The 26,145-nt window shown below is 39.4% G+C and overlaps 1 protein-coding gene across 5 annotated transcripts in view; it reads right to left on the bottom strand.

Moving 5' to 3' along the window:
• The window catches only part of LYRM4 (LYR motif containing 4), a 146,607-nt gene that overhangs the window by 42,331 nt on the left and 78,131 nt on the right, over positions 1-26,145 (bottom strand). Inside the window, exon 3 of one of the 5 annotated variants that reach the window (XM_036347898.1) lies at positions 25,048-25,086. The exons of the other annotated variants lie outside the window; for them this stretch is intronic. Coding sequence (XP_036203791.1) covers positions 25,048-25,086 — 39 coding nt within the window. The remainder of the gene's footprint in view (positions 1-25,047; positions 25,087-26,145) is intronic. 5 annotated transcript variants of the gene reach the window in all.

Below are 26,145 nucleotides of genomic sequence, written 5' to 3'. Positions count from 1 at the left end.
GCATAGTGGGTGGCAGGTGCAGGGTAGAGTGGGTTAAGGGGGGAAAAAAGGGGACATCTGTAATACTTTCAACAATAATGATTAAAAAAAAAAAAAGATCAATGGCACACTGTTGTCAGGTATGTGAGGCCAAAAGCATTTCTTAGGAAAATGTTATTGCCTATATAACTTATACCACTTGGGGAAACATCCACAGGAAATAAGCAATTTGTAATCTGACAACACAACTGTAGTATTTCAGTGACTGGAGTCACATACAAGATTAAACAAGGACCCAGAACTGGCTTTTAATAATCCTTCATTTTTCTAACCTAAGAAAAGTGTACCCCACTATGCCTTCTTTGGTAAAAATGCCCATTCAGAAGGCATGGTTGGCGGAGATAAATGAAGGCGTGAAGGAGGAGTCCTTCCTCTGGCTTGTGCTGTCATGCTGCCTGTGCCTTCCCTGGCTATTCACCTCTTGTCTGTATTCTTCCTCCCACAGTCCCATCCTTCAAGAGGTCCTGTTTCCTCCTGCCTCAGTGAGTTGATGACTAATCTCATAATCCAATTAAAACAAACAAGCTAATGGGAACTGTTCCTGGGTAATGAGATATTAACTGTGTCCTGGAGAGAGCCCTCCTCTTTCAGTCTACTCCATTAGTGGCTGGATAGACTTTTCAGGCCAGATGGTTACGGTAATGTAACCAACTGCCTTACAATGATAAACTTACTAGCGGGTGGAGAAAGGTATAAAGAGCTGATTACATAATAAGAATATTTAGTATTTTATTTATCTCCAGATCATATATGTGACAACTATATGTGGTATGTCCTAAATAGGATACTTAAGATCTATCTGTTCTTTAAGTGAGGAGAATGTTTGCCTAACTGCCTCTCTGTGGTCCCATGATTGTTACACATACTATGTTTTTCAGATTTGTTTCTGTTACATCTTTGATCATCTAAAACATGACTATGGTTCCAGGTCACAACACAGTGCGTTGATGGAGAAGTTTGGTGGAGAAGCTGCATTGAGGAAATAAGTAGATGAGATGTTACCACCAGGTGTGACCTTGGGCAACTCATTTAACCTGAGAGCCTCAGGTTCCTTCCCTGTAAAAGAGGGGATCATCAATAATACTTGTGTTACCTTCCTCATGATGAGTGACATAAAACCGTGAGAAATTTAACCTACTGCTCTTGGTAAACCTGTGATTTTCAATAGGGATGTTTAAAAAAATTGTTTCTGTGGTCTTAAAAATATACAGAGTCGGGAACCACTGTTAAATAGTACTCAACAAACATAATGAATGATATTTCTAGAGCCATTCATGAACACTTGAATGAATTGATCATATAGTTTGTGAATACAGAAAGATATAAAAGGAAGCTTCTAATAATTCCGAAGAGAAAACAGAGAGCTTCTACCTTAGTAGGACATCCCAGATAAACATGCTAAACTGTAGCAATAAAACCTGAGAGCACCTATTCAGGGATATACAGAATGCTCTGGTTCTAAATTACTATAGCCAGTAACTGCCAACTTTATTATAAATGCTAGGGCGACACATTTTACCTAAGTTATAGAATAAACAAACAAAACCCTATAAATAAGATATTCTAAATCTTTAATCCATTAATTTTAATCAATATCAGTCTGGAATTTTAAATGACTTTCTACTGAACCCTTCCATTCGCATCAAGTAGTTATTAGAAATACTGATTTCATTCCAGACATTCAATCTTATAAGTTCATAAAATATTTGCTTATTAAGTTAACATAAAAAATGTGATTCAGTGGAATTAAATAGCAGATGGAATTTCATATAATGTCCACAAACTTGGTGATTTTTAAAATATTAGGGACACCCCCCTCCCCAGTCCCTAAGCCCATCTGTGAGCAGGAAGGGAGGTGACGAAGAGGATGATGCAGTAGATGAAGAACTGTGTGCAGGACAAGGACAGAAGATCATGAGCACACAGATGAAAAAGCAGAAAACAAAACCCCAGCACCTTACTTTACAGATTAACAATGTCAGGTTCACAAGTGAACAGTGACTTACCTCAATTATATACTTAATGTCACACGAGGGCATCAGAATTCAGGTCCCTTCACCCCAGGTGTAGGGCTTCTTACAAACAATATCATGCTAACTGGATGATATTGTATTTTATTTATCTCCAGATCATATATGTGACAACAATATGTGGTATGTTGAATGGAGGGATGAAGAGTGATATGGAAGTATTGTTTTTTCTACAGAATCACTGAACCCCCTACACTGCCGACCGTTACATTGATTGCTAATATCATAGAAACACAGGATAGAATCTCATACTCCATCCTTACTAGGCTGCAGATGTCTCAGCTGCCAAGACTACATATACAGAATGGAAGTTATTGATGCTGGTAATTCTATCATTTTTCAATAACTGAGTCTTAACAGCTGTGTGCCTGTGTGTTTTTTTGGGGGGGGTAGCCATGCACACATATATTTAGTGATCATACACTTTGATATCAAGATGTCATGGAAGCTACTAGAAAACTGTGTCTCTAATACTGGTTCTTCCACTTCCTTGTTGTATAGTGTTAAGCCTATTTTCTTAGCAGCAAAAGACAGATGATAGCCTCTCTCAGCTACTTTGACGGTTAAAATGATAATGTACAGAAGAGCACTTAGGAAAGTTTAAAGCAATGAGCAAAACATGACAAAGATCTTTGATACGCTACGGCTCTCAGATTGTGTATGTTCCAATGTATCACATACGCTCCTGTGAAGTAAATATCAGTTGACTTCTATGGCTAAGAAAAAGTGCAGAGAGAAAAGTCTTGAGATATCTTTGGAGGCAGGCTGGACAAACCAGATGGTCTTATTTCACACCACGTTCTCCAGGGTATGTAGATTTAGAATCCGGATCATTCATGGTAAATTCTTAGTGGATTTTATAGTGAATTCTTCAATAAGGCTATATCACCTACTTTTTTAAGTATTTGCCAGAAACAGGAGGCAAAGGTAAAGACTGAAAAGTCCTTATCAAATCCAAAACAAAGCCACATGCTAGCTCTGAAGAGGAAGACTATGCCCCAGTGATGCAGCCTAAATTCAGAATGAAAGGTAGTTGTCCACAAGCCAGGGCTCATGGCCCTTCTCTGCAGGTGGCACACCAGACCCAGGCCGCTGACCCCAGGTGCCTGCTCATGGCCAGGTCCGGGTGCAGGGGCTCTGACCCTGGGGCAGAGGTGTTCCAATCCAAGGGAATGGAAGCAGTTATTTGAAACAGTGGGTGAGCCAGCCCAACCATAGCAGAAAGAATGAGCAGGGGGAACAAGCAAAGATGGGCAGCAAAGGTGAATGTCAGGAGCTGCCACCACATCCCGAAGGACTTCCAGTCTTGGTGAGGCAGGATGGGTGGACAGCTGGGGATCTTTGCTGGGCTGCCTCATTTCTCCACGTGCTGTTAGAATAAACTCCATCCCAGACCTGTTTCCGTGTAACCTGAACTCCTGAACCTCTTATTGCCTCTTTCTTGCAAACAGAAGACGTTTGGGCCCCCTGAGGGACAGAAATCCTGAGCGGTCCTGACTTCCCAGAAGCAGCTCTGCGGCTGCTTGCAGACCTTTAAGAGTTTCCAATCACAGCAAATGTCACAGTAATATCACAAGGCTTCCCCCGAACCTCCCACTCCAACCTAATTCTATCTGTTTGAAAGAAAAATAAAAAACATCCTTCCAGCATTTTGAATTTTGCCGGTAAGAGTAAAGTGATGCGGGGTCCACCTTCCAGAACTTTCCTCTTTAAAGTCAGGTAAACAGCACAGAATTACAAGTTCAGAGTGTGACCCATAACAACCAGAAAAGCATTCCTTCCTTCTCTTAAATTCATATGGTTTTTAGCTCATTTATGAATAGTGTGTGAAAGCCTGCAATATGGGAAAATATTTCCCCCTAAAGCATCAACAATAACTCAGTATGGCAAAAGTTACCACTTAATGCCTACATCTTATTTTATGACTGATATTTACATTTAAAAGCAAACATTTAAGTGAATAAGAACTTAGGCATCTACTAAGGACTTTGATGCATCACAGTGAGAATTGGTACTTTACTACCAGGCTCCAGGTACAATTTCTTTAATATGTAAAGATAGATACACTGTAAGGATTTCTCACACAACTAGATAGATATTCACAGCCAGTTCACATTATAGAATGTTCTTGGTATGAGCTCTGCAAATAGGAAGCAACTAAACAGTGTCCAAAGTTAAAAAAATTAGGAAATTTAAAAATTTACATTTTAACTAAAGAAGAAATCCTGCAGGTTACTTTAAAATAGAAACTGCACGGCTAAAGTCCCAGAGGTGGCATTTAGCAATGAGGTTTGGTTTTCGTTTTACCTGCCTTAATAATGAAAACATGAAGGATGGCTCTCCATTTCCCCAAGATCAACATATTAATCCATTTAAAGAAATGCCAGAGGAGACTGTTCCTGCGTTTCTTTAGAAGACAGATTTAGTTTGTTCTTAAAATTGAATGTATCTCTCAATTTTAGCAGTGCGTGAGCTGGAGCAGGGTAACATGAGCTGGATTTAAATCAGGCCTGTGGGCAGACTGCAGTGAGTGCACCCCACCAGGCAGGCAGGCAGGCAGCTTCAGCACAGTTGGCAGCCCTACTGCCATAGTGCGGGCTGATGAAGACAGGACACAGGTATTTGAAAAGAGGGCCAGCATGGTGGCAACAACACAAAGCATACATCACTGTTTACTAGTGGGAAAGAATTAGAGAGGAGAGAAAAAAAAAAAGGAAGAAAGAATAGTCCTCATTCCCCCCAAAGTTTTACATCTATAATAATAAAAGCATAATATGCTAATTAGATTGGACGTCCTTCCAGTCGACCTTCTGGATTAAGCCAGGGCTGCGAGGGAAGCCTGGGTCCTGGGTGCCAGAGGGAAGCCGGTGCCGGCAGCTGGGGGAAGGTAGGCCTACTCTTACACTAATTTCGTGCATCAGGCCTCTAGTATATATATATATATATATATATATATATATATATATATATATATATAAATATATATATATATATATATATATATATATATATATATATATATATATATATATATTTACGTATGTGAGTGGCCTTCAGCCGTCAACAGGTGAACATACCTTAGGTCTTAGGTCTTCCCATCCTCATATTTTGTTTGAGTTTTCCTTAAAATTCATACCCATCTTTACATCCACCTCAATCTTACCTCTGCTGTGAAGCTTGATACTTCCTTTACCCTGAAGAGTATTTACCTTAATATTTGACATTGGGCATTCATCCACAGGGACATGCTTATTGTGCACGTGTGCAAGATTTTGGAGTCTGCTGCTCACCTATCTCTCCACATCTCATTTCCCTCCTCTATGGCTTTCTCATTCTAAGCCAACCTGCTGGCCTTGAGTTTGACATGCTTGTTCGAAGCCATCATCTTTTCCTGGTGTGTTTTTCTTTCCTTTTTTATTTTTCCTGAAATGTCCTATCTTTTTAAAAGTTCAGCTTTTATGGCCTCACTTTTCAATGAAGTTTTGCTGAACCCTCATCCAGAAATGATCTTTTATTTATCTGGACTCCTTTAGCGTATAATTGCTATTTTTGAAACTCACAACAGTAAATGGTACTTTAATTTCAGGTGTGTGTCCATGCGTATGCGTAATTTTCCCTCCTTCCCAACCGAATTCCACATTCCTGAAGAAGTAACAGTGTAGGAATTTCAGCTTCCGATAGAGCTGGGTTCCACCCTCTTGGACTGGTTACTAGCCACTTTGAACCTCTATTTCCTCAGTTGAAAAATGGAGGCCAGAATGCTGACTTCATATGGGTGTGGTTCTCAACCACGCTGAGGTATAAAATGGTATCCTGCTTGGTGTCCGACTCATGGTGGAGTAGCTGCCTGGTACATACTTTCCTTCCCTTCCTCCACCTCCCATCAACTGGCCTTTTAATTTACAGAGATGAAAATGCTCTAAAAACAAAGAGAAGCAAATGATTTAGCTCAAAAGACTAGAATTCCAGTAAGGGTTGTATGCTGTACTTACGATACAGAAAGTCACACTAACCCAAACTTGAAGCCCGCATGCCTTGTTTATTTGGCCTGTGTTAGCCTTTGAGTTTGATATGCTTGGTCTAACCTCTTTGGACTTCAGCTTTCCTTTTCCCATTAGACAAATACAGAATATAATGCTACTGGTCCTGTACAATCTACTGAAAATGTGCATAGGATAACATATACAATATGTCTAAAACGGGGAGAAATTGCTAAATTATGGAGTAACCAACATATTCCAAATTATAGTTAATGGTATATAAAAATTTAGATCTTTTTTATTAAAAAGCAATATTCTGATCTACTCATTGAATAAGAATAAGGTTAGGGGTAGTGCATTCAAAGTTTATTTCCTGTTTGCTCTTTGGATGGCAAAAGAGATGGGTAAAGAAATAGAAGAAATATAAGAAATGGAAAAAAATAGCTAAGTGATAAATTAGAATTTATTTTTAAAAGTTTCCCTTTATTTGCTTTTATTTAGACTTTCCTATTGCATTATCTTCAAACTGTTGTTATAAATACCCCCTTCCCCCCAACATATCACAACCTTAAATAGATTAGATGAGTATAAATTAACCTTAGTGGTCAGCATTTGGAATAACTTATAAAATCAATTAAAGAAACATAATAAAGATCTTACAATATATAGTACATCAATTATTTTTTGTTACTGAAGAGGAAGGTAAATAAATCTTAATCACTGGAAAAGAGGTACAAAAGGCTGTATAAATTATGTAAAATTTGGTGACATATTTTCATTACAGTATAGCTGTATTCAGAATAGCATTTGAAAATAAAAATTTAAAAAGCCTTGACCACCATGTTTCTCATTGGAAGAAGCTGTCAGAGCTTGCGCTTTCACAGTGTTGACATACTTGATTTACACTCATGAATTCTCAGTGTAGGGGGGCTGATGAGAAGGGAAGAGGGAGGCCAGCCACATGTGCTAACTAGGCCTTCCTTGTTTGCAATAGCAGTCTCTGCTGAGCTAGCACTTTATCTTCAGTGAGGTGCTCAAGGGGTAATTAGAAAGGGAGGAAAATCCTTCTGTTTAGGAAATCTGTGAGCATATGCTTCAAAAGACTGTTTCACTATTTCCTGATAGTCATTTTCAGGACTCCTAATCCCTGGAAAGGAACAAGTACCCTGCCTCCCAATCAAGCCAAAACACAAATTATGCCATCTAGCAGGGCTGCTCTTCAGGGCAATCAGGAGTCTCAACAATGCCCGCACATCAGAATTAGCCAGGTAGCTTTTAAACCTCAGGGTCCAGGCTGCACCCTGCACACCAGGTATCAGCAAGTTTTTAGAGCTCTGCAGAAGATTCTAATTTATGAGTATGTATTAGAGCGAATAAGTTTAACTTGGTCTTGTATCAAGTTCACGCCCGTTTCATTTACCTAAAAGCCAAACCACTGAATCTTCAGCTTAAAAAAAATTCCCAAGCAGAGCATATACAACATGCCTCCATACTTCAACTATCCCTGCCACCGTATGTCCTTTCATTACTTCCCTGAAGATGATACTTGTGACCAACAATAGGGAGCCTGATGTGGTTCTGGAACAGGGCTGAGATATCTACAGCTCAAAGGTCGTGTGTGTGTGTGTGTGTGTGAGAGAGAGAGAGAGAGAGAGAGAAGTAGTAGGGGAGAGGGGGAGAAAATGTGGGGAGTGGCAGCTTGAGCAGGCAGCAGGGGACATTTGTTAGCTCACATTTCATGATAATGGAAAAAACTAATATTTTTAGGGTTATAAGTATGTGTGAAACCATCTGGTGTTTCCTGCTGTAGCATCCCTTAGATTCTGCATGTTTATATGTCCATGGCATCAAAACATCATGAGCCTAAAACAGCAGTATTTAAAGGCTATCGTGTCCTAATGCGGTAGCAAAGCCCATTGCTGTTTCATAAGCATACTATTTTGGAATGTCAGTAATAAAGAAGTACTAGTTAAATATGTCAATTACATATATTATCTGGCCATTTGTAAAGTGAGTGTCCAAATTTTTTACCCATTTTAAAAAGTTGGTTTCAGTAGTTTTTTATATATTCTGGATGTGAATCTTTTTTTCAGATAATTTCTACCCTTCTGCCTTTTCATTTTCTTAATAATGGTGCTCCTGACATCACTATTTTAATACAGTGTTAATATTATATTAAACTAGAGGCCCGGTGCATGGATTCATGCATCGGTGGGGTCCCACATCCCCTGAGGGATGTAGTAGTGTGCGTAGAGGCAGGCAGCCGGGGAGGAGCCCCAGCCCAGGCTCTGATCCCCGCTCATCCCGGCCCCTCTGCGCTCATCCCAGCCCCGCTGCGCCTGCCGCCGCTGCTGCTGCACTCACCAGCCTTGAGCCCAGTGTCTGCTGCCTGTCAGACAGCTGAGCTGCGCTCCCACTGTGGGAGTGCATTGACCACCAGGGGGCAGCTCCTGCGTTGAGCGTCTGCCCCCTGGTGGTCAGTGCACATCATAGCGACCAGTCAAACGGTTGCTATGATGGTCATTTGGTCACTTAGGCTTTTTTTTAGATATATATATAAATGTATTAATTTTTTCTTTTATGGTTCACATTGTGTGTCCTGTTTAAGAAATCTTTTCTTACTTCAAAGTAATGAAGATGTTTTCCTCTAAAACTCTAATTTAAAAAATATTTCTCACTTATATTTATAATCCATTTTTATGTATGAAATGTGGAACGTGTCCAGATACTTTCCCCTCCAAATAGCACCTGACTGAACACCATTTGCTGAAAAGGCTATCCCTCCCAGTGCACTGCAGAGTCACCTTTGCCTTAAACAGGTGACTGTGCACAAGTGAGTCTCTTTCTAAACTCTATTCTGTTCACTGATCAGTGAGCCTTACACTAATGCCACACTATCTTTTGTTTTTTAAAAAAATACATTTTGCCTTGCCGGTTTGGCTCAGTGGATAGAGCATCAGCCTGCAGACTGAAGGGTCCCAGGTTTGATTCTAGTTAAGGGCACATGCCCAGGTTGTGGGCTTGATCCCTAGTAAGGGGTGTGCAGGGAGCAGCCGATCAATGATTCTCTTTCATCACTGATGTTTCTATTTTTCTCTCCCTCTCCCTTCCTCTCTGAAATCAATATAAAAATATATATGTATTTATTTTATTTTATTGCCTCTTACTAGGGATCGAGCCCACAACCTGAGCATGTGCCCTTGACCAGAATCGAACCTGGGATCCTTTAATCCATAGGCTGACACTCTAACCACTGAGCAAAACTGGCTAGGGCAGCCACACTATCTTAACTGCCATAGTGTTAGGAGCAGAAATAGAATATTGGAGATTAGCTATAATTATAAAAAATATTACTCATGCTCTGCTAACCATGATTGTTCTGTTCTGATCAGAGTAAGCATATTCTAACCTGGCTGAGGGCTATATGCCCTGGGACATGGGAGCTAATATCAGAATGCAGTCCATCCTCCTTTCCTGAGAACTGCCTATCATTATGGAGAGATTTACAACCTCATGGCTGAAACAATCTAGTCCCAGAGGCACCCACCCTCTGTGACTCCCAGCCCGCATTTAACCATTATACCATACCTACTTTCCCATGCCTGTAATTCTTACTTTCCCATGCAATATTTGCCCTTTTACCCAATATAAGAAGCTGGCTTATGGGTAGTGGTAGAGAAGATTTAAAAAATATATAAATTTTTATTGAATTTTTATTTTTGGGGGAGAGAGGGAGAGGGATAGAGAAAGAGAAACATCTATGAGAGAGGAACATCATCCATCAGCTGCCTCCTGTATGCCCCCTACTGGGAATCGAGCCCACAACCTGGGCATGTACCCTGACTGGGAATCAAACCTGTGACCTCTTTGTTCCTGGGTCGACGCTCAACAGCTGAGCCATACCAACTGGGCAGATTTTTGTGGATAACCTGCTGCTCTCCTACACTGCTGGCATTATTGGAATAAACACTCATATATGATTCAACCCTTTCTCTGCTTAACTGGCTCAAATAGTGACAGGCAGCCTGGACTAGGTTTGTATGTGGTAGTGAAAGTATGCAGGCATCTTTATCTTTAAGAACGCCTTCGCTATTCTTGGTTCTTTGTATTTCCATGTGAACATTTTAATGAGTTTCTCAGTTTCTGAAAAAAAAAAAAAAAAAAAAAAAAAAAAAAAAAAAAAAGAAGCTAATACTTTAAGTGGGATTGCATTATATCTACACATTAATATGGAGTACACGGACAACTGTATAAATTGGGTATTCTAATCTACAAACATGAAATATCTATCCCTCCATATACAAATACATGAAAACGTGCTTATCTTCATGAGTCATCAGAAAAATTAAAATTAAATTCAACACATGTACTAGACTGGTTAAAATGAAAAAAAGAAAATACCAAGTATTGGACAAAATGTCGGACAACTGCAATATATGTTGTTGATGGGAATGCAATTTGATACATCCATTTTGGAAAACTGCTAGGTAGTATCTTCTAAAGCTCAGCATATGCAAAACCTATGACCTAGCAATTCCATTATCAGAATGACCACTTACGGAAAGACAAGTAAAAGAATGTTCATACTGGCACAGTTCAAAATAGCCCCAAACTGAAAACTATCTAAATGCCCATCAGTAGTAGAAAGGATAAGTAAATTTTACGGTATTTCACACAGTGAAAAAATATCCAGCCCACACTGCATGAAATTATGTGGACAAATCTCAAACAATAAACATTGAGCAAGAGTAACCAGATTCCATTTATAGAAAGTTCAAAACTAGGAACACCAATCGATGTGAGAAGTTAGGACAGTGGTAATCCCTGGTGGAGTATAGTGACTGCAAGAAGCACGGACGGCTGCAGGAGTGCTAATAATGTTCTCTTGATTGACCTGGGTTCTTCTCTTTATAAAAATACATTTAGCTATATTCTTATGGTAGTGCACTGTTTATATATACGTTTTGTAAAAGTAGTTTTAAAGGAATACATAATTGAATTTTTCATTTAAAAACGGATTCACTTTTTGGGGGTTAAAATTCATTTTTTTAAATAGAAAATAAACACTTATTCCACTTTCAATTGTTATACTTGAAGTTGCTAACTTTAAAAAAAAAAGAATTTAAAATAATTACTTAGTAATACTGAAAAATGGATTTACCTTTGATCAACCCCCCTCCCGGTTTGCCTCTCTTCCCACTCAGAGCATTTAGATGACCTAGTCTAAAGGGAATTAAAAAAACACTAAAATATAAAGAAGGGGAACTGTATACGCTACAGAGGCTTTCAAAATTAGAAATTAGTTTAAAAGTCTAAATGCAGTACTACTGAGTATTATATCTTTCAACTGAGCATGTTGAATTCTTTGCAAATATCTAATTAGACACATTTTCTTTACTTTTTTATTGGTGAGAAAATGGAGAAATAAAAGGTATCAGACACTTCCAGTTTCACTAAGTTTGTCTTAATTTCCCAATTTCATCACTGATTACTTCTACCCGTTATAATGATTTAGCAACAGCTTTAGCATGGACACAAGTTGTATGTATGTATGTCTGTGTTTATTATTCAAAGAAATGTAATATCATGAAGAATAAAGAGCATCTTTAAAGGACTCTTTAGGTATCTTTCTGCAGATTAGTTATGCTAACATCCAGTTGTTATAATTTGTTTTTCTATAGTTTTATGTTAACACGAAACTACTCAGTGGTTGCAATTACAGAATTCCAGGAAACTCATTTTTAGATATGACACAACAAAATTTCTCCCAAACTTGCAACAAATGCCAGCTTATTTTCTTTTGGTCTATTTCTAAAAAATATGTTACTGTGATTGAACCCCACATTTCTAATCCACTAAATGAAAACTTAAAATGAAACTAGAAATTATGGAAACAGTTGAGATTGTTTAACAAAACCAGTAAACTAAAATAATAGGTGGACAACTTTAGGTTTTTTTTAAATTATAAAATTATAATACAATTACAATTCAAGCTTCAATGAACAATAACAAAAATCCTGGAAGAAAATAAATTTTCATTCACTACAATAGCAAGTGCTATGAAAGAGCTATTTGAAGAATATTTTGTTTTGCTTGTATTTACCTCAGCTTTGGTAATACATTAAAAAAATAGAATTTTTAAGGAATACAGTACAATACCCATCACCATACAGAGATTTATGATAGTGTTGAAAGCCATCTGTGGAAAAACTTATTTTAACCATATTAAAAATTTAAAAGTTCCATTTATTTTATTTTTTGTTAAATGTATTAGGGTGACACTGGTTAATAAGATAATATCAGTTTCAAGTGTACATTTCTATGATACATGATCTGTATATTGCGCTGTGTGTTCAAAAAGCACAGAAGTTACCCAATGTAATCATAGATAATGTAAACAGCGTGGAGCTGACAGAGGGGCGATTGCTTTACAAAGCCATGTCGTAATTTTCTGGTCTAGTTTTTAAGATGTATACATCATGCAGTTACTAGTATTCTTTACTTTTTAAAAGGTGTTTTACTGCCTCTGTTGATTTTGGAGGCGGGGAGTAAAAAGTGAAGTAGATAGAGAATGTTGTTATACCTAAGCCATTTCCTATTTGACCCTGTGTGTTCTGTCTGAGAGTAGAAGGGAAAAAAACAAGTTCTTTACCCCATAAATAACCCATACTGGGATGTCTGCTACCATCACCACCACTGTATGAGACTTCAGCTCAGGTAAAGCCTCCTTTAGAGGTGAACTCCCTTCCCTGTTAATTCCTGTAACAATAAGTACACTATAATGTATTGGCTTCTGTTTTTCAACTAGTTTTATCTCCTTTTTAACACTATTTCCTTTTATATCTATAACCAGAGGCCTGGTGCACAAAATTCGTGCGGGGGGTGGGGGGGTGGGTTCCCTCAGCCCAGCCTGCACCCTCTCCAATCCAGGACCCCTTGGGGGACATCCCTCTCACAATCCTGGACCGCTGGCTGCTAATCGCTCGCCTGCCTGCCTGCCTGGTCGCCCCTAACTGCCCCCCCTGCCAGCCTGATAGCCTCATACTGCCTGTGTGTGCCAGCCTGGTTGCCCATAACTGCCCCACGCCGGCCTGGTCACCTCTTACTGCCCCCCCCTGCCGGCCTGGTCGCCCCCAACTGCACTCCCTCCCCCCGCCCATTGGCCTGGTTGCCCCTAACTGCCTCCCCCTGCTGGCCTGGTCGCCTCATGCAGCCTGCTGTTCAGCCATTTGGTCATCCCTCACTAACCCCCCTGCCGGCCTGGTCACCTCAAGCAGCCTGCTGTTCAATCGTTTGGTTGTCCCTCACTAACTCCCCTGCCAGCCTGGTTGTAGGCAGCCATCTTGTGAGGGTGTGAGGATCAATTTGCATATTACCTCTTTATTATATAGGATAGCACTTAGCATGGTGCTGGGCACACAACGTGAACTATAAAACACCCATCTACTAATGTTTTTACATTCTGAATTATAAGTACTATTCACCTTCCTTCTGCTCTCTTGGAAGAGCCTTTACGCGCGCGCACACACACACACACACACACACACACACACACACACACAATGCCGAGTCAGTTATTTCCTAATGGCCTGCTCTTCACTGAGCGGAAGCACCTCCGTATTTGGGTCATTAGTAGCTTGGCTCTGATCCAGAAATCAGTTTCTGGAGAAATATATTACATTTTATTTTTAGCTATGAGTGAGAGATACTGTATTTTTTGTTTGTTTTTTTAAAAATAGTTGGTTCTCTTGATAAAATATAGCTATGGATAGAAAATAATAGATAGTTGTCTTTTCTATCATATTAGAAAGAAAACACTTTCAGAAAGCAAGGAAGTGCTCAAAGACTAATGGACCAATGTAATGACTGGGCAAGGGAGGATTCAAGTTGAATCTAAAGTTTCAACAACTAGTGACAGGGAGAAGAGTGGTACAATTAACAGATGTTTAGATACAAGGAGGTGGAGGATGGTGTGAGAGAAAAATTATGAGTCTGGCTTTAGTAATAACAAATGGGACAGCAGGATATTCAATTAGATAAATCTTGCAAGCAGGAAAAATGTATGAACAGATGGGGTAAAGTGAAGTATGTGAACATCATATCCTATACATTTAAAATGTGGTCTCGCCAAATGGCTCAAATAAATCTTTGGTAATTCACTGCCAAATTTAAGCCTAGAGTAGTACTGGCAGTGTATCTTTGTGGAAGTTTGTTTTTCTTCTCAGTTTCAATATTATATTATAGAAGTCAATACCCTATATATGAAGGAATATAAAAATATTTACTAGACCTGAACAGAAACAAAATTAATTTTATTCTCAATTGGTACAAAAGTGATAAGAATTAAAAATAAAACCAAAAAACTAGAAAGTAGCTGTAAATCACCTTAACTGGAAGCCATTGATTAGGTTTATGAGTTGACCCCTGGACATTGTATATATACATACATGCATTATTCTTTTTGTCTTTTTTTCTTTAAATCCCCACTTGAGGATATTTTTCCCATTGTTTTTGTTTGTTTGTTTGTTTTTTAGAGAGAGTGTAAGGGTGGGAGAGGAGGGGGGGAGAGAGAGAGAGAAAGAGAGAGAGAGAGAGAGAGAGAGAGAGAGAAACACTGATGTGAGAGAGACACATCAACTGGTTGCCTCCTGCATGCATCCCAACCGGGGCCTGGGACTGAGCCTGCAACTGAGATATGTGCCCTTGCCTGGAAATTGAACCCAAGACCCTTTGGTCCATGGGCCAAAGCACTGAGGAAAACTGGCCAGGTTCCCAAAGGGTCTGTCACCCCAAAAGTAATTAGGTATAAAACTGCATTTCTCACTTTATTCCTTTTAAATATGGCCATATGAAGAACAAGATTTCAACTAATCTCATAGCATGAGGTAATACAGTAGCAGAATACTAAAAACAAATACCCACCACCCCCTTCCCAGTTGGGCATCTACTTCTGTTGGGTATAAATTTTAACCTATCAAGTTTATTTCTAGTAATCTATTCTAACTGAACAGCTAGATAAATGAACAAAAAGATACATTATAAAGATGTTCATCAGAGCACTGTTTAAAGTAGCAAACACTGGAAGGGATCTAAAGTCCAACAACAGGGGCTGGCAAAACATGATAGTGATGCATTCAGTGGCCCTCTGTGTCCACTTAAAAATGATAATGCATGCATATTTTTGAAAAATGTTAATTTTAACTAGGAGAACATAAAATTATAAAATGATTAGCAGGATTCCAATTAATGAAAGACACACACTCATAGGTATCTATTTATAGAAGTAACATTCTGAAAGGATATATATGAAAATAATAGTATTTTATACTAGAAGAGTTATGAACAATTTTTCTTTTTCAAATATTACTATAACTATGGATTACACATGTAATAATAATAAAAAACATTATTTACCTTGAACCAACCCTCCCAATGCCAACAAAATCCCAAATCATTCACCATCACTATATCCATCTCTAGCTCCTACCTGCTTTTCCTTGTCAGGCAAAACACTAAAACAGTGCTTATAAGAGTCCTCCATTCCTTCAGTTCCTGTGTTTACAAGTATGAATCAGTAAAGCAATTTGCATCTAGCACTTGGAAGATTTATCTCAGTTCAAAGTTTATACCTCTTGCCTGAGAAAGATACACTCATGTCAAAAATGGATGATTGGGGCGGGGGGTGGGGGAGGTGGGTAGGGAGGGTGACAATGAATGCTAAAAGAGAGCCAAGACTTATTTTTTAAATTAGGAATAAACCTAAAACTTTCTATAGCCGTAATATAAGAATAAACAGCTGATGTTTGTTAACCAACCATATGAACATTTTGAGTGCAAAGTGATGGCAAAGCACCCCTTTCTGTGCTGGAAACTCAGAGCAAACTGTGATGATTTCAGGCTTCTGTCATGGTAGGTGCTGAGATTTCCCCCTGCTTGTCAGACATGGCAGATTTATACAGCATGTTTAAATTGTTTACTTTATTATTTTTAGGTGGAAGGATAGAGAAGAGTTATGAATGGGGGAAATCTACTCAGAGGCCATCAGTTTCTGGTACAGCACTCTGTAAATCACCACTCTACTAGAAAAGAGTCCATAACCTGCAGTGATACCACACAACCATGCAGCAGGCTGCATCTGGATTAGCTCCAGGTCGCGTATTTCAGAAAAGGTACCCCTGAGTCTACACACAACAAATACCGCAGGCTACATAAAGGAATTCTCGCCCATGTCCAAAATGGGCTCTTGAGACACACTATGTGATTCTGGCCTACATGGAAGCCAGAGGTTGGCAGCGGATCTAAGAGTTAACAAGAGAAAACGTGCTGCAAACCCAACCACTCTGACATGCTGGGAAAGCATCCAACACATGGGCTGACCCTGTGTGGGAAACACCATTGGAAGAGCAGCCATTTTCAGAAAGCCCAGAAAAACAAACTTCTTTAGAGCATTCCCAAACACTGAGTGAGAGGAAGCCCTGGACTACCTAAGAACAATGATCTCAGTTTCATGAACACCTCCATTCCTTTTGCTTCAATGCTAAATTCATTCAGAGGGTCCTGATTTTGTTTTGCGATGGTAGAGGCCCTAAAGAGAAACTGATTCAACCATTCTGGACCTACAGGCCTAAAAGCTCCGCTCTGTGGAAGGGGGATCACCATAAGTTACAGTCCCTGGCCTACAGGGCTCTCTATCATCTTACAGGAATGCTATTTGTCATGCAGACATAAACATACACCAAATTCATTCTCATGCTCACAACGTCAAAATGCTGATGTTTGTATTAATTCTAAAAGGACAGGTTGAAGCACTTGAGAAATTAAAGTTACTCATTCATAGTTCACAAATTGGTTAGTTGTCCATGGGTTTTTAAAAATTGGCTTTAGATGATTTTCAGAAATAATAATTTTACCCTTTCCCCATCTCACCAGAATATATCAATAAAACAATAATGTATTCTTTCAGTGACCTGCAGGGCTCGTAGCCAATAGTTATATTTTACTCCTTGGTGTTAGAAGATAAAAACAGTAACTTCCCCAATGATGCAGAGCCAGGCTGCCTAGCAGGTTCTTTCCAGTCAATAAATCTATTTTCTAATTACACAGAAAGACATGTTTGTCTTTTGGCCCCGATTACATTAAAAATACCAGAAGTATCTTTGCTTTAATGTGCATTCTAGAAACACGACTCCCCAAGTGAATATGATCCATTAATAACATCTCTTTAACTACTGTCTAATGATTTTTGCTGACATGTAATATAATATTTTATGGCTGTTTTCAACCATCTGTCCTTCTTTCCCTCAATATGAATTAGCCAGAGATGTAATGAAATTTCTTGTGCTTTGTGCCATTACACATTTGTTAATACCAAATACAGCAATTAAACATATCATGCCTGTCACACACACTGTATATGGAGCTATGATATGGGCACTGCTTAAGAAACTGGAACCTTCTGTCTGCAAGTTTCTCAAAAGCTACTCCTTGAGCTGAGCCAGGGTTCTAACCTAGGTAGTAGTACTTTCAGGTATGCACCCAAGATGTGTAGGGCTAGTGAAGCATGGGGTCTGAATCAATCCTAGAACAAGAACAACTAGCGGCATTAAAGGTGCCATACTTTAAGAGTTAACTGTAATGTTTAAAATGGTAATCCTTTCCTATTAAGTTGATAATAATTATATTAACAGCTTTGAAATTCCACTAAATTGTTATTAAAGAGAGCAATTAATGAATACAAGAGTGATTAATAATACATCATGTCATATTTTAAGCTTTTTTAATTTACAAATTTACTATTTACTGAGTGTCCATTATGTACTAGTCACTTTCTTTTTTAAAATTTTTTATTTATTTATTTTTAAATTAAATCTTTATTGTTCAGATTATTACAGTTGTTCCTCTTTTTCTCCCCCCCATAGCTCCCCTCCACCCGTTTCCCACCCTGCCCTCCGCCCTCACCTCCCCCCCCAGTCCTCATCCATAGGTGCACGATTTTTGTTCAGTTTCTTCCTGCATCCCCCACACCCCTTTCCCCCCCAAGAATAGTCAGTCCACTCCCTTTCTATGCCCCTGATTCTATTATAATCACCAGTTTATTCTGTTCATCGGATTATTTATTCACTTGATTTTTAGATTTACTTGTTGATGTGTATTTGTTGTTCATAGTTTGTATCTTTACAACTTTCTTCTTCTTCCTCTTCTTAAAGGATACCTTTCCGCATTTCATATAATACTGGTTTAGTGGTGATGAATTCCTTTAGCTTTTCCTTATCTGTGAAGCTCTTTATCTGACCTTCAATTCTGAATGACAGCTTTGCTGGATAAAGTAATCTTGGTTGTAGGTTCTTGGTATTCATCACTTTGAATATTTCTTGCCATTCCCTTCTGGCCTGCAAAGTTTCTGTTGAGAAATCAGCTGACAGACATATGGGTACTCCCTTGTAGGGAACTGACTGTCTTTCTCTTGCTGCTTTTAAGAGTCTCTCTTTGTCTTTTGCTCTTGGCATTTTAATTATGATGTGTCTTGGTGTGGTCCTCTTGGGATTCCTTTTGTTTGGGGTTCTCTGTGCTTCCTGGACTTGTAAGTCTATTTCTTACACCAGGTAGGGGAAGTTTTCTGTCATTATTTCTTCAAATAGGTTTTCAATATCTTGCTCTCTCTCTTCTTCTGGCACCCCTATAATTCGGATGTTGGTACGCTTGAAGTTGTCCCAGAGGCTCCTTACACTATCTTCATATTTTTGGAATCTTTTTTCTTTTTTCTTTTCCGGTTGGGTGATTTTTGCTTCTTCGTATTTCAAATCTTTGACTTGATTCTTGTGATCCTCTAGTCTGTTGGGAGTCTATATAATATTCTTTATTTCAGTCAGTGTATGCTTAATTTCTAGTTGGTCCTTTATCACAACCTCGACGGTCTCATTAGATTTCTTGAGGGTCTCATTAAGTTTATCGGCGATTTCTAAAAAATTCTTGAAACACCTTAAAAGTGTGGTTTTTAACTCTATATCCAGTAGTTTGCTTTCCTCCATTTCTGTCATTTGTGTCCTGTTTCTTTGTCTCCGCATTTTTTTATGCTTCGCTGTGTCAATAGAGTGGCTTTCTGTGTTAGGTGTCCTATAGGGCCCAGTGGCTCAGCCTCCCCAATTACCTGAGGTAGATGCTTTGGTGCACCCCCTTGTGGGCTTTGTGCACAGTCTTGTTGTAGTTAAGCCTTGATTGTTGTAGGTAACACTGGGAGGGATTGACCTCCAGGCCAATTGGCTGTGAGAATCAGCTGTGTCTGCAGTGGGAGAACTTCTGTGCTAGAGACACCCCTCCAGGGCAAGACTTGCTTCAATGGGGCTTTGGTGCTCACTGACTCTGTCCCCTGAATGTGTCCTTTATGAATCTGAGGAGCTGCAACCTGGATGGTCCCACTCTGACCACCGGGCACACTCACTAGTCACTTTCTATGGTCAATTTTTCTGAGTGTAGGGCTCATGTTTAAATATATATACAAAAAAAAGAAATTACTTTGATAAAGAAATGTATCTTAGAATAATGAACCACCTTTCAAAATATAGTAACCTGCTTTCAATAGGAAGTTATCCTGGAGAAAACGGGCAGATTCCTGGCAGCACTGGCTGCTGTGGAATCAGACCTGTGAAGTGATATAGGAAACTGCAGATTGAAGGACCTATTCCAAGGCCTGGAGTACACCAGGGTCCAAGGAACAGGGTCCCAGTGACCATTAACTTCACTTCTGGCCCTGAGCTCCAAAACAGTGAAAACTGTGACTCAAAACGCAAACTGGAGAAAGCTGCCTCCTGTCTTCAGTTCTCTATTGTCAGATCCAATGTTTTCCACAGTAGATACTTTGGAAATATTTCTGGCTGCTTCTATTTTTTTGTTCATTAGGATGAAGGAGGAATAGTCTCCCACTAGCTGCTGCCTGTGTTTAGATCTTATAATGCATCTGTGCAGGGCAATGAAAGCTCTATAGAATATTTAAAATCATGAAAATTTCACCTCCATTAAGAGAAAAGCCACCAATTTCATCCCTCCAGGGCATCAGTGATAGTATTAAGGAAAGTGTCACTTTTAAAATTAATGACTGTGGTTAAAATGAGGAATATATATATCCATCACTTCCCACTCCTGGCTTTGCCCAGAGGGGATAATAGAACCCAAGGAACATATATTGCACAGGGAAATTTTCACTAAGACTCCAGTTACAAAAATTAAACAGAAGATCATTCAGTGTGCTTCTTCCTGTTTGCTGTTATTGGGACACCTCTCAGAAAGGGCTTACTTATAGACGTAGTTAATGATTAGTTTAAGGAGGGTAAGAAGGCAAATAACACTTTAGATCTTAATTCCTCTCTTGGTCTTTGTATTTTCCTATAATCTTTATTCTATCTTTATAGTTATAGTTGGTAATCATAAGGTCCCAAATATTAAACTGAGGTGAAAATATAAATTTTTCCCTCTTTTAAATAGGTACTGTGCTTAGTTAAGTCTAAATTCTAAACAAAAATTGAGATGAGTTAAGAATATAAAATACGAACCAATCCTTCAGTTTTTTACAGCTAATTACTAATGCTCTGCTTCTTAGCCAATTGCACTTGGAGACCTCATGCACATAATTAATGCACTAAAATGCTGCCATTCACGTGTTAACTACAAATGGAGGAAGAACGCCTTCCACTTATTGAAAACCTAGATTCTCAGCAAAAGGCTTTGAAAATACCACAGTAAGCAGTATTCACAAAGAGGCATTCCAGACTCTTGTGGAGATTCCTGTGGCTATACGTAAATGTGCAATCTTAACTACCACCTGGCTGTATGAGTTTTGGATTTCTGAGCCAGTGCATACATAATAGCATAAATCTGGACCCCAGGAGGATCCAGAGGTCAAAAATTAGATGCTACCAGGAAGGAATCTCTGGAAATATAAAGACTTCATTCCTACTTTCAGCTGGAACTAACAGCTGTCCCTTAAAATGTACAAAAACTTTCCAGTAAGTCACAGCTTTTTCCACTTGAATATTTTATATGCTTATTCACCTTCTCTTTTCTGGCTGACTTAGTGATTTAAGAGGTACTAATGGGCTTGGCCGGTGTTGCTCAGTGGTTGAGCATCAACCTATGAATCAGAAGGTCACGGTTTGATTTCCATTCAGGGTACATGCCCAGGTTGTGGGCTCGATCCCCAGTGATGGGTGTGCAGGAGGCAGCTGATCAATGATTCTCTCTCATGATGGATGTTTCTCTCTCTCTCCCTCCCTCTCCCTTCTCCTCTGAAATCAATAAAAATAGATATTAAAAAAATATGTATTTTTTTAAAAAAGAAGCCCTTCTTGAATGACTGTTGGGGGAAAAATTTAAGAAAATATAATTTGAATATAGTAAGATAATTACAATATTTCTGAGGATTCCAGGACAAAGGGCTGTGGCAATACTAAGGAGAAAGGGCCTGTGATTTAAAATAAACTTAAAATTTTTTTCAATTACAGTTGACATACAATATTATATTAATTTCAGGTGTGCCACATAGTGATTAGATATTTATATAACTTATGAAGTGATGACCACCCTCCCCCACCAGTCTAGTACCTATCTGACACCATCCACAGTTATTATAATACTAGTAGCCCTGTGCATGAATCCGTGTGCCAGTAAGTCGCTGCCACCCTTCTGTAGCTCTCTGCCCACTGCCCCGCCCCCCCTGTAGCTTCCCCACCCCCCCATAGCTTGTTGCCCTGCCCTCTCCTGTAACTCTCTGCCTCCTGCTTGCTTGCTGACCTGCCCTGTCCTGTAGCTCTCTGCCCCCTGCTTGTAGCCAGTAGGTCGCTGCTGCTCTCCTGTAGCTCTCCGCCCGCTGCCCCTCCCTCCTGTAGCTCCCCCTTTCCCCCACCTCATAGCTTGCTGCCCTGTAGCTCTCCACAGCCTGCTTGTACCTCGCTGGCCCACCCTCCTGCTGATCCGTGATCTGGTCGTGACACACTTGGTCATTATGCCTCAGGATGTAATGGCTAATTAGCATATTACTCTCTTATTATATAGGACTAGAGGCCTGGTGCACGAAATTCGTGCACTCGGGGTGGGGAGGGGGTCCCTCAGCATGACTTGCGCCCTCTCGCAGTCCGGGAGCCTTTGGGGAACGGGCCTAAGCCAGCAGTCAGACATCCTTAGCGCTGCCGCGAAGGCGGAAGAGGCTCCTGCCTCCGCCACTGTGCTTGCTTCTGGCTGAGTGGCACTCCCCCTGTGGGAGCACACTGACCACTAGGGGGCAGCTTCTGCGTTGAGTGTCTGCCCCCTGGTGGTCAGTGTGCATCATAGTGACCGGTGGTTCCACTGTTTGGTCGATTTGCATATTAGCCTTTTATTATATAGGGTTACTGACTATATTCCCTATGCTGTGGTTGTTTTAAAATATGACCACAAGTTTTGTGACACTCCTACAATTGAGAACTGGGAGTGGAGGGAGTCCTATGTCCCCATCCCTGGAATCTGAGCCTGTGACTGCTTTGAGCGATAGAATATGGCAGAAGTGATGCCATGTGATTTTCAGGCTTGGTCACAAAAGGCCATGCAGTGGTGTCTTATCCTCAGGAACACTGTCCTCTGTAGTTCTGATCATGGTATAAGAGGTCTGAGGCTGCTATGATAACAGGAAGCCCAAGCCACATGGAGAGGCCATGTGGAGATGTTCTGTTCAACAGTCATGGCTGGTGCCAGCCTAGGCTCCGGACCTGCGTGATGAAGCCTTCGGGTGATTCCAGCTCCCAGCCAATTCCGTCATCCCCAGCACTGCAGTGCTCCCAACTGAGGCTAACATCATGAATCAGAGGTAAGCCATTCCTATTGTGCACCATCAGAATTACTGATCCATCTGTGAGTATAATAAATATGGTGGTTGTTTTACACTGTTGAGTTTTGGTGGTAGAGATAGATCTTTGGAACAGGGCCCGAGTAATACTAAGAAAATATCTGAAATGGTTGTTTGGTTCTACTAGTAAGCTTTATCCAAAGTTTTCATACAGAATATTCAACTGTCTGCAGTCTGTTCCTCAACTTCTCAGGAGCCAACGGGAAGGAGGTTTTCATAGCTTTCACTCTGATAAATACTATGGTTTATAAATAATCCTTGGTTGTACTGTGCCTGAGGGCTAAAGCACCAAAAGAAGTTTGCTAATGTTATGATCTGACAGATTTGCCTTTGAAAATGAAGTTTCCAACTTACTGAAAATGAAAATAATGTCAGCTGATTACCTATTTCACAGTGGTTTAAAGTTTTGGTGAATATGAGTCAGATTTCCAAAAATGGGAGAATAGAATTTTATCTATGCTGTCATGGAAGCAGAGAAACCTGAAACCTGGTGTCTTCCCAAATTGCCCATCACATAACCAATCACACAGGAGCAGTGTTGTACACAGGAATATGCTTCTTTAATGATCTAAATGACATAGTTCCCAAGCACTCATTCTGCTTAGGGTTGTTGGCTCTTTGAAAATATCTCAAATATCCCTGACTGCGTAAATGTCTTAAATGTGTATAAAACACGAGAATGGCAATATGAAGGAACAATGTGGAAGTGATACTACAATTGCATCATCAATAATCGAATAACTATCAGCTCTCCCATTTCTTTGTGTGTTTAAGAGATCTGTGCTCTTGACAGGTGTGACCACTACTGAAATGTTTGTTTCAGCAGCAAAAATCACAGATGATTTTAGAAATTTCTCTGTTACTTACTGTATCTTCTTAAGCCTTTCCTTAAATTGCATTGTTGATGTATTCATAAGGATCTCAGAAAGAGGTTCCATTATGGTGATAGGAATAATCATGTCCTTGCTTTGAACTAAATCACCTGACCAGAAAACACTACCCCTGTTCTTCAGGACGATTTCTTTGTTAAAGCACCGACTGCCTATCTGAGGGCATAATTCAGTGACATACAGGTTTTGCTGACAACACAATTATCATCCGAGTGAAGGGTGCTTGTTTAATTTGGCTCTAGACCCAAACTCCCTTGTTGGCTTGGTAGGCATGTTTCTTTCCTACTGCCCTGGCTTGAGGAATACTTAAGTCTTTCTTTCATCTTTTTAGCCATACCTGTCACACATGTCCTTATGGAACCAGGTTATTTCAATGACTAGCAAAAATATAAAATTCAACTAAAGTCATAATATGCTCTAACTTATTATCTTTTTCAAACTGTTTGAGGGGCTACAGAATAAGTTATGAATACATAGCAGTGACTTTTCCTATTATTGCAAACAAGTCAGGTCAAATGCATTTATAGAGAGATGAGAAATGATTATTAGGAAATGAAGACAATTTTCAAGAGATACACTAGATTTCATACTCCATCAAGACTGTCATTTTTGGAGATAATGCATTCAAGGAATGTCTTTGTTCAAAACATTCCTGAAAGCCACTCACTCCTCTTCCTGGGCTCCTGCTATACCCATATATGCCACCATTTTTCAGCATGTATTTAATTGTTTGTGAGAATGTCTATCTTACCCTAAGATTGTCAGCAGCTTAACAATAAGAAATCAAATTCTATTTATCTTATATCCCTGGTGTCCAACATAACACTGGGCAACACAGTAGGTACTCAATACTTATTGAATGTAACTCATACATTTGTTTGTAGATTGTCGGTGTTGGCAAAGTTTCATCCTTTGAGGGTAGATTTACTTTTTGAAAACAGTTAAAAGTGATTGAGTCAAGTATGAAAAAAGAAGCCACAATACTATTCAGTTTTCTTTTCTTTTTTTTTTTTTTTTTAATATATTTTATTGATTTTTCACAGAGAAGAAGAGAGAGGGATAGAGAGTTAGAAACACTGATGAGAGAGAAACATCGATGAGCTGCCTCTTGCACATCTCCTACTGGGGATGTGCCCGCAACCAAGGTACATGCCCTTGGCCGGAATCAAACCTGGGACCTTTCAGTCCGCAGGCCGACACTCTATCCACTGAGCCAAACCAGTCAGGGCACTACTCACTTTTCTTATGTGCACTGGAAACCAGAACTTAGGCCAATTCTGAAAAGGAAGTTTACGGTGGTAAATAGACAGGCTCTTAAGGTGAATTATTTGAAAACTAACACTCGGATCTAGAATTCTCATATGGTTCTTAAAAATCATTGTTTAGGATTTCTAAGTATAACTCTTCTGAAAAAAATAAAAAAAGCTTCTAAAACCAAACTCTTTGTTTTCTGCAGCAGTGAGTATGTGTGTGTGTGTGTGTGTGTGTATGTGTGTGTGTATAAGAGATACAAAATAATTTATATCAATGTCTCTTAAATGGACATTTAAATATGGATAGACTTCATATTTTGGCAATCTGTGATGTTGTAAAAGCGACTGAAAAGATTTAGCTTTTCCATTTTGGCTTCCTGTTCCACATCCTTCCTGTTTCACCACATTGCAGCCTGAAGCAAAGCACCAGTATAGGCAGAACTAGCAAGAGCAACCTTGTTCTTTTCCCTGGCTCACACCTTCCTGTGGCAGTAATTATGTGCAGTGGTGCAATAATCCCTTCCCTAACGCCTATAGCAGTGATTTTCAACCTTTCTCATCTCATAGCACACATAAACTACTAAAATTTTGCAGCACACCAAAAAACATATTCTATTTTTTGCCAATCTTACAAAAAATAGGTATAATTTGATTCATTCACATCAGAATTGTTGTGTTGGCTGTTGTCGTTTTTAAATTTGACAAAGGAAAAGAGGTAACTGCACTGACTAGATACTTAGGTATTGAATGTTTTAAAAATCCTTGCGGCACACAGGTTTAAAATCACTGGCTGATGGAATTCAGGAGAAATGTAGTAATGAGGACAGTGTTAAAAGATAACCTGGATAAACTAAGAGGAAAGTGATGCCCAATGTAAGGTTGGAAGGAAGCTATGTTGAGGATAAGCATTACTGTGAATTAGCTAGAAGAGGTGACCTAGGCCCGAGGTGACACCATTAATGCGATTCAGTGCTGACATTTGGCCTCCCTCTACACCCAGCATTCTTTACTAAATATTTAATTTATTTAATGCTAACTTTTAATCCAAATAAAAGTATTGCAAATCTGATAGAATTAAAATTT

Source organism: Myotis myotis, unplaced genomic scaffold, assembly GCF_014108235.1.
Source record: "Myotis myotis isolate mMyoMyo1 unplaced genomic scaffold, mMyoMyo1.p scaffold_m19_p_2, whole genome shotgun sequence".
In the NCBI taxonomy this organism is placed as follows: Eukaryota; Metazoa; Chordata; class Mammalia; order Chiroptera; family Vespertilionidae; genus Myotis; species Myotis myotis.
The sequence above is the reverse complement of the archived record's forward strand: the minus strand, read 5'-3'. Positions and strand labels throughout refer to the sequence as shown.